This window comes from Thunnus thynnus, chromosome 8 (assembly GCF_963924715.1).
Source record: "Thunnus thynnus chromosome 8, fThuThy2.1, whole genome shotgun sequence".
Classification (NCBI taxonomy): domain Eukaryota; kingdom Metazoa; phylum Chordata; class Actinopteri; order Scombriformes; family Scombridae; genus Thunnus; species Thunnus thynnus.
This window is the reverse complement of record NC_089524.1, coordinates 18,923,736-18,933,657: the sequence shown is the minus strand read 5'-3', so window position 1 is coordinate 18,933,657 and position 9,922 is coordinate 18,923,736. Positions and strand designations below refer to the sequence as shown.

The following is a 9,922-nucleotide window of genomic DNA, read 5'->3' as shown; positions in this document are numbered from 1 at the left end:
TCATGAAGACACAGAGAGAATGATGGTAATTTCTTTGAAAAACGATATTTGTGAATAAAAAAACATTATAATCATCACATTTAACGATAATATCAATTTTAGGCTCTTTACATTAAAATAAAATATATTATAACATATTTAACATAACATAAATATATTATAACATATTTAACATATTTTTTATTAATGTTTATGATAACTATGACAAAATCATTTTCATTTTTAAAAAAAAGCTGCTGCGCTACGTCACGTCGCACCTAAACCAGTCTGACGTCAAACTGCTGCGACGCTGCGTCAGTTTCAATCATGGCTTCAAGACTAGAGATAAATTTTATCCGGTTATTATCTCGCTGTGAATCTATAGCGTCGGAGAAACGAGTGGAGACGGAATGGAGGCTGGAGAAGGTAAAACAACAAAACATGGAGTGAATGTTACGTTTTTTTTCTGAGCTTCAGTGAGCTGAAGTTAGCATGAATGCTGTTGTTGTTAGCTCGGTCTGTTAGCCACGTCGTCACTGAAACCACTGACAGGGTTTTCTCAGCTGGCACATTTTAGCAGCATTTTCCTCTCTAAGACACACACACAAAAACAAATTTAACTAACTAGTGTACTGCTGAGTTGTCGTTTTTATGCTCACCGTGTGTGTTACTAAGCAGACAGTTACACACAGTGACGTTATGGCTGCAAAAATCAGATAACTGCACAAACATGACTCACATCCGTTCAAGAAATATATGATTATTCGAGAGTAAACAGACTTTAGCTACAGTTTCAAATTTTACACTCTGTTTCCACCTCCTATAGATGCACCATCACCTTGCTAAAACTAATGTAGTCTAATATAACAAGCTCTGAAATAGATCTGATCCTTTATTAAAGTCTGTCTTAAAACAACAGTCAGGAGCCCAAATGAACATCGAAATAGGGTTTTGTTTCTACAATCATTCATCCTGTTCATACTGACCATTAGAAGATCCCTTCATAATGCACTTACAATGTAAGTGATGGAGGCCAAAATCCACAGTCCTCCCTCTGTGCAATAATGTAGCCTATTTAAAAGTTGATCTGAATCTAATATGATGCTTCAGCTTCCAAATTAGTCAAATCAAGTTGATATCTTTCAACATTACAGTCTTTTTAGTCCCTCTCTTTGTTACTATACTTCTACCGCAGCTCAACAGAGAAACATTGTCCGAGGAAACACAAAGAGGGAATTTGATGCTAAAAAGACTGTAAATGTGGCAGATATCCACTTGATATGGCTAACTCAGACTGCTGAAGCCTAATGTAAGCCTCAGATCAACTTTTAAATGCTTTTTTATTTACAGTGACTCTGTGGACGCACTGTGGATTTTGTCCCCCATCACTTACATTGAAAGCACATTTGAAGGGGATCTTTTAATAGCCAGTATGGACAGGAGGAATAATGACAACAAGGAAAACCTCTTTCACTGTTCACATACAGATGTGAAAAATTGTGAACCTGTCCTTTAAGAGGTTATAATGTTCAGGTTTTGTTAAAACTGGTTTTGACAGGTGTAACTGGTTTGCAGCGCTGTTGAATTGTATTTGCAGTACAAGACGTGTTTCTTTTGTCCCAATTAACATCAATGAGAGTAGACAAAACATTAAAATCACACAAACTAAAGCCTCTTAAATGACCATGAAGTTGAATAAATTCCTCCTTAAAACAGTTTCAACAAGAACTAAACATCAAAGCCTTCATGAAGGTAGAATTTATTGCAGTGCTGTTGTATTAGACCACATTAGTTTTAGCTTGGTGTATCTAAAAAACTGGTAACTGAGAGTATACGCTTGTGTTATCTAAATAATTTGATGACCTTGGTATTTCATTAGCTTCTTATTATAAACTTAACATCATTATTAAAGTGTCCTGAAGACTGTCACTGGATCAGAGGTGATGAGAGAGATCATCACAAATTATTATCAGTCTACAGTTTTATCTGGTTTAGAAATGTGAAGTTAAATGTTAGATAAGCTGTACACCACAGTCTTTCTCATCACAGCTAGATTTCTATTTATTTATTTATCTTTGAAGTGGTTGACAGTCAGGACTAACATCTGGATAGGTTTCTTTTTGAAGGAGTCCAGGTCTTTAGTGCTGCTTTGTCTTGGCTTTTTCAAGACGGCTGCAAATGACAGAGGCACTGAGATGCAGGCACAGCTCAACTTCATGTCTGTTTCAAACTATATAATCATCCACAAAAATGTAGTACACAATCACTGTTTGTGCTTTGTCTTCTTAAGTATGTTGGTGCCCTGGAGGAGATGTTGGTGGCTCTGAGGAAAAGCCAGAGGTAACCCAACTTAACTTTAACATGTCTTAATATTTTTATTATTGTTCATTTGTACCACACATGTTGTTGTGGTCAAATGTTTGCAGTGACTCTGGGTTGCCTATGTTGAAAACAACTAAAGACTGAAGTTTTGATGCAAGCAGATTCCCGCTGACTTTTCTAATGTTTTTAAACAAAATAGAACTTAGTAGTAGTTGCAGTATTTTGCCCGGCTTAGTGATTAATTTGTAGAGATTTAATAACTTGTTAATAACTTTTTTCCAGCAAACCCACACAAGAAGTCCTGACTGAATACACAAGAAAAGTAGAATTTCTGAAGGGACTTCTAGAAGCAGACAAACTGGTCAGTGGCAATATTTTACAGTTCAATCATTTTCAAGATTGTTTACATGTTCTGTATTATGTACTCATTGTGTTTGTCACATTCATATTTATGACATGGTTGTAAACTGTAATCTGTTCTTTGTATTCATCATTTCAACTGCATTTCCTAAATACTTTAAAAACATAAAACAATCAGTGCATGCGTAAACTGTTTTTATTAGTCTCTTCAACTTTCTCCTGTCAGGACAGATTTATGATCTCACAGCTCTCTTGTTGTTGTTAACAGTCCTCACCAACAGAAAAGGCTCTAGCTAATCAGTTCCTCGCCCCAGGGCGAACACCCACGATAGCCAATGAGAGGATGCCTGCCACTAAAACTGTCCACATGCAGACGAAGGCCCGATGTACCGGAGAGATGAGAGACGAGCTGCTCGGCACGGTACGGATTGACTAAACTCTGCTGAGCAAAGATGTAGACAAGTCAAGATGCAAGTCACTCCTGAGCTTTACCTCACTGTACAAATAACAGCTGATGGATGACACCTGCATTGTTTTATCACACTTTTATCCCACCTCCAGCTGTAAAGTCTCACATTTAGTGCTACTCTGAGCACATAGTCCATCTACAATTGGCTTTACATTACATTACACACACACTGCCTTTTGGCTAGTTGGAGTTTAGCTTTGAAAGCTGCCGGTTCAGTGAATTACTTAACGCTGCAACTAGTGATTATTTTCATCATTGATTAATCTGTTGTTTATTTTGGACCTTTTTTAAAAAACAACATATGACTTTGTCTTAGTCAAAATGACTAATGTTTTTTGGTGATTGACTAATCAACTAATCATTGCAGCTCTATAGTCAGTAATATTTTCATAAATACTGCAAAAACCTTAGTTAGGCTTCTGTAATTAATCTGCGTGTCATGTCTCTCCCATAAATGTTGTTCTTTTTTGTCATTACAGGGGTTGTCAGGCAAAGGTAAGAAGTGTTTCTGAATTCAAAGCCAATTTCAATTCAATATCTGAAAAATGGCAGCTAATATTTTTAACAAGCTAATATTCTGATTTGGTTTTTAGAAAAGTGATTTTTCTCCTTTCCTCTCGATAGGCACATCGGAAACAGACTTACGGAACAGAAGGTAAAACTTTACATATTATTTTCTGTCAGTATTTATTAGTATATAAATACTTATAGTACATAACAGTGTATAACATCTACTGATTGATTCTTACATACATTGTCAGGACACCATGGCTTGCTCTATGTCACCACTCACTGTTAAACACTATTAATTGAGTTATTTTATCACTGGTTGTTGTCTGGTCTACTTGTCGTGGCTGCAGAGAAAAGCCTCAGTTAAAGGCCTAAAATCAAAATATTAACCAGACTGTCCCACCTTGTGCAGAGGTCTGCCTCTGGATGAGCGTCAGTCGGCTGCAGAGCTGGACGCCGTCCTGCAGCACCACCACAACCTGCAGGAGAAACTGGCCGAGGACATGCTCAACCTGGCCCGAAACCTGAAGAATAACACTCTGGCAGCACAGAGCATCATCAAGGAGGACAACCAGGTAACTGGTTAGACTGTCACATGTACCAACGTAGTCAGAAATACTCGCCTATAAAATATGTTCCTGCTAAGATGAATTTTCACCTGCCAGAATAAGCCTGGTGCAACATTTGCAGGTGATCCTTATGAGTAATGTGGGTGTTGTAGTTCTTTAGAGGACAGATGTTTTTATATTTCTCATTTTTTCATTTTTGTGTGAGATTTGTTATCAGGAATTATTTTTGAAGGTTTGTTCAGGCTTCAGGTTACGACTTTGATTAGTTTTTTTTAACTTTATTTTTATTGCATCTGTTTAACATATGTATAAAATATAACAACTCAACTTATTTTTTAAGCTATCAAAAGCAAAATTCTTAATAAATAACCTAAATTATTGTCTACCAAGAACAAAAAGTGCTGGATTCAGTGTAAAATGAATACCCCAAATCAACTTTATCTCTTTTTGAACATTTTCTCAATACTGTAGGAGTTTTGGGTAAAGTCCCCTACCAAGTCGCAACCTCTCCAACATAAGTCAGAGAGGAATTACTATATTCTGACATAAGAAGTAGAGTTTTAATATATTGACGTTACATTCAAATTCCTCCATGTTGTGCTTTTTGTTAACCTGTGTCCAGTTTTGAATATTTCCTCCCACAATTCATCTGGAATTATAATATTCAATTCCCATTTTTCTTTGGTATCCAAACTATTGTCAGGGAATTAATGTTTTCAATATATTACCTCTTTTTACCCCATCTTTGTCAAATGCAATAATCTATTTTTCTAGCTCAGATGGCAGCTTACTTAATAAGACAGAGTCTCGGTTGTCTCAGCCGATTGTGTCCACAAGTGGGCAGTATAAGACAAATAACACTCACACCGGCTTATAAATCAACACAATCAGCCTGTGAATGTACCATCTATGAATAAACTGACTTGTAGGTCTGTGTGCTAAATACTTATCTTGACATTTACACCAGTTATGTTCTCCTTCTCCCTCCCAGACGCTGAGCCACTCTATGCGTCAGGCCGATCTGAACTTTGAGAAGCTGAAGACGGAGTCGGAGCGATTGGAGCAGCACACCAAGAAGTCCGTCAACTGGCTGCTGTGGCTGATGCTCATCCTTGTCTCCTTCACCTTCATCAGCATGATCCTCTTCATCAGAATCTTCCCCAGACTCAGATGATGACCGTGCACCAATCCTGAACTCTCAGTTCTACATCCTCCTGTGTTCACAGAGCAGTAAAGACGTAGGCCTTCGTAGATCTATACAGCATGTCTGTATGCGTGACACAGATCAGTAGCGGTCAGAACCAAAACAGCTCAGCTTGACGAACTGAAACATTTGCACTTTTTTGAAACTGAAATTCTTCCTCTAAGTGAGCCGGTGAAGGGTCGTTGAGAAGGCAGAAAGTGGTTTGAAGCATCAGTATTCCTTTTTTTTGAAACAGCACAGACCATAAATTGAGGTAAAGAGCTACAACGTCTTGTTGAAAGGCTTTTGGGAGCAACAACATAGTCTTAATACCCCAGACAGCAGGGACTGAGCCTTAATTAATTTAATCCTCATCAGGTAGGCTGCTAGCCATCTAATACATGTATGCACTTTCTCAGTAAGTGGGGCTAAAGTTAAGATCATCTTTTGTTGAGCTTTGTTTCTCCACCATGCATACATTTGAAAGAGTTCATCGACCGTCCACCATCTACTGTATATTAGCCTTGAGAGTCAACTGTAGCTTTGAATTAATTGAACACCTAGTAAAATTTTACTTAAAATAATAGTAAATGTGTTAAAAATAATAATTATTATTGCAAATTATAAAACAGATTTCAAGTATTAGTCATTTTTCATCCTCTGGTTATCGTTTGGAGACATTCAGTGTCAAGAGGTTTCGATCTTTGTGCTGTTAGATTTCATGCATGCCATCACTCAGTCTCATTCCTGTTCATTGTATGTGAGTCTGTATGTTTTTTGTTGGGTTAATCCATAAATAATCATCAGGTAATGATAGTTGCGGTGTCGGTTGTGTTGTTTGTGATGACTGTTGAGGCTGCAGGTGTTGATGAAGTAAGATTTTGTTCTCATTAAAGGATTGTAACCACCGAGTATGAAAGCTAATCAAACACTATTCAACCGTTTTCCTTTAAATGTTTTTGCATAATAACTGTAACTATGTGTGTTGTGGGTGCCCTGTTTGACTGTAAAATCATCATAAACAGAAACACCAAACTACGCCCTCTGTCCTTTTGAAAACGCCTCATGCAGTGACTTCATGCGGCCAGCGTGTGTCAGTCACGGACTTAGAATAGTGACAGATAATAATGACCTCCATGACCTGGGTGGCCTGATCAAGCCGTGAATCCTAAATTAACCCCACTACTCATTTAGAAGTGATCTGAGGATTGAAGTATGGCTAAATAAAGGCAGTTGGCCACAGAATTGAGCACGGCCACCACCATATGTGACTCTGGGTAATCTGTGTATTTGTCAGGTTTTTGTTCCAGCTGCATGTAGCCTGATAACATTTGGGGGAAATCAGTGCTGCAAACGTGTATTTTCAACAGACAAACATACCGAAGAAGCTTCTAACAGGTTAACATTCCTGCTGTGTTGTTAGTCTGACTGTCATCTGAGGCCTGTGCAGCTGACTAGCTTGCCCGGGCTTGCAGCTCTGCCCCTGGCCCTTCCTCTCTCCCCTCTCCCTGGCTGCTGCCCCACCTCACGGCTGGCTGGCTTGGCTGGCTGGATCCGAGGCCCGGCCCGCCCGCTCATTCGCTGTGTATTTTAGGATCCCTGGGGGGTATTTTTCCTGCTGGAAGCCGAGGTATGCAGGCCACCAGGAGACCAAATGAGGTTGTGTCACAGCGGAGGATCATCATCCCTCAGTTAAATCACAGCTGTTTGCGCCTCCATTCTCTGGCCTTTGCCAATGCTCTTGCTGCGTGATCTGCAGAAACTACAGAGTATGACTTCATCAGCGGTGTGGTTTCTCATGTTCATTACGGATGTATTATATCATTAGCCGAAACAGACTGTTCCCCATTTACATTTCAGTTTCCTACACAAAGTCTGGGACGTATTAAGTACGAGTTCCTACATTCAGCAAATGCTTTGAGATCTCTGAGCCTCATTAATTGCACTTATAACCTCTGACCCAGTAAACCTGAATGTGCTCCTTCCTGCACTCTTCTCCCTCAGGGACACTAAAAATAGTGGTCGATCATCTGTGCCCAAAGAGGTTGTGTGTTTTGTAAATTTAGCGTAATGTATTCCGCACCATTTTCTAATAAGGCGCCCTTTACAGGGGTTATAATAAAAGAAAGTCAGAAAAGAAAAAGTACAAGTGTACAATAAGTGTTGTGAGGTACATTTACTTAAGTACTTCCATTTTATCATTTTCTAAAACTCCACTACATTTACCTGACAGATACAGTTACTACTTCCTTTTACAATCAAGATTTTACATGCAAAACATATCAGCTTGTAAAATACTATGTGATGTATTGATTAATGATGTGTTTTAAAATTAATCCAATAATCGGATATAACACCCTGACAGGGACCGTTCTGCTGCCTTTTCTCCAGATTTTTTATCTTCCAGATTTATGATACAAGAGAAACGGTATATAAAACAGGGCAGGATATAACACATTAAACACACACACCCATAAACACACAGATATAAAACAAACAATGGTAATGACCTGGTTCTGTGAAGCAGGCACTAAACATCTGACCAGCTACACAACTTCAGGTCAGGTGTCCAGCTTTCCTCCGTCAGGACCAGGCTCAGGCCAGAGAGTGCAGAATACTTATCTTAAAGCCATGAAAGCATGTTTACAATAAAACAAACAAACAAAAAAAAACATCTCCATATCTTGGGGGGTGGGAGCCCCTTGTGTCTGAGTGATTACCTCTCACTGCCTGGGTTTAGACTAGGGATATCAAAAACCTCACAAATCTATTCAAGGTGCTCTACACCAACATAGGCCTATATAATTGCCATCATGGCCTTGTGGACCAGCAACCTGAAGCATGCCTGCTCGTTTATAAGTACCACATACATGTGTATGTAAGTAAAAGTAAAAAGAAAAGAAAAGAAAAAGATAATAAGAGATGAAAACAAAACAGGGACTCCTTGTCTCCACTGGCTGTTATAGTTAATATCCATCATAATTCATTTAATTTATGTTCAAAACTGACATGATTAGACTCAAAGAGTCTACGTGGCCACTGCTCATATCTTGAAGAACTGATGCAGCTTTCTCCACAGACACCAAATCCAAAAAATATTTAAGCCAGCTGTCTTTATTGAAACAATAAGTATTGTCTGTTTCACTGAGAGAAAGGCTAATCCACTCAAGTGTTGTAATTCTTCTGAGGTTACTCCGTCTAGCTTACTTCCCAGTAGACACGTCGTTGGACATAACGGGAAATTTATATCCAATATTTTGCACAAAAAACCTTTCACATTTAGCTCAAAATCCTCCTACCTCTGTGCCACAGTTGATGCATCAAAGTACCAGTCAGCCTGCAGCCATGCCAGCACATATCTGAAACACAATGGCTCATTTTCTTCAGTTTGTGTGGGGTGATATATGACCTATACTAAATCTTCATTTGTATAACTTCATACCTCACACAGTTTGAAAGATATACTCAGTATAGTTTCCCATTGATCTGTTGTGAGAGGTACACCCAGATCTTTCTTTTGTTGTGCTTTTATGGATGCACTACAGTCAGAAAAGATTTGGCATACTAATCTATACAGATTGGAGACAGATACTCTGCCAGAGGCTGCATCTCTTAATTGAATATCAATAGTTTCATTATTACCAAGAGTAATGTTTTTAAGTGTGTAATTGTGCAGAATAGACTTTAGCTTCATATATTGGAAGAAGTCTGAATTATTTAAAATGAAATTTAACTCCTTTGTGAAAATGTATTATACGTCCATCCTTTACTAACCCAGCTCAGCAATATTTTTATTTTGCCGTATATCATTAGAAACCAGTTTACCACCAGCTGTAAATAACAGGGTCTTCCATTGGGACAAGAGGGCATGGCTTTATGTAATGCTTTAACCACTTCGCACAAAAACAGAATTAAAGGGTTTTTGATTGATATTCAGTGTGATACCACAAGGAAGCTAAGGAAACATGTTTGTTATTTTTTTGGAAACAATCTTCTGCTCCAACCATCTCCAGCTACCTGCATCTACATGATTTGTCTTGTAGGCTCAGGATATTGGATATACACCATTGTAACCCAAATAATATAAATACACATCTGGTATGCCTAACACACCTTTGTTCCTAGGAACAGCTCATTTTTCAGGTAGATTTTTAGGCTTTTTATCTTCCCAAATTAACACTGAAAATAGTTTGCTAATCTCGTTGAACCATTTCTGAGGACAATTTTAGTGGTATTGCAGAAAAAAATGAAGGTTAATCTGGGGAGTACATTAATTTTAAGTACCTTTGCCCTCCACCCTAGTGATAACGGTAAATTTGTCCAGTTCTCTAACAGTTTTCAAAAGCTTGGGGCCATTCAACTCAACTCAACTGCTATCAATTGGAGATGTGATATTAACTTCGAGATATTTCACGCCCTGTGAATCCCACACAATAGCAGTCCAGGTTAGATGTTCAAGGTATGTACGACGGTTTAAAAAGATAGCCTCGCTCGTAGCCCAATTGATTCTGTAGCCAGAAAACAGGCCAT

The 9,922-nt window shown here is 38.4% G+C and overlaps 1 protein-coding gene across 1 annotated transcript; it reads left to right on the top strand.

The window, feature by feature from the left end:
• The first annotated feature begins 255 nt into the window (after window positions 1-255).
• On the top strand, window positions 256-6,656 carry use1 (unconventional SNARE in the ER 1 homolog (S. cerevisiae)). The gene is made up of 8 exons (XM_067596928.1): window positions 256-405; window positions 2,270-2,319; window positions 2,584-2,662; window positions 2,930-3,082; window positions 3,610-3,625; window positions 3,755-3,785; window positions 4,053-4,215; window positions 5,201-6,656. Exons 1-8 carry the CDS (start codon window positions 307-309, stop codon window positions 5,381-5,383), a joined length of 774 nt encoding a protein of 257 aa, XP_067453029.1. The 5' UTR covers window positions 256-306; the 3' UTR covers window positions 5,384-6,656.
• The last annotated feature ends 3,266 nt before the right edge of the window (window positions 6,657-9,922 follow it).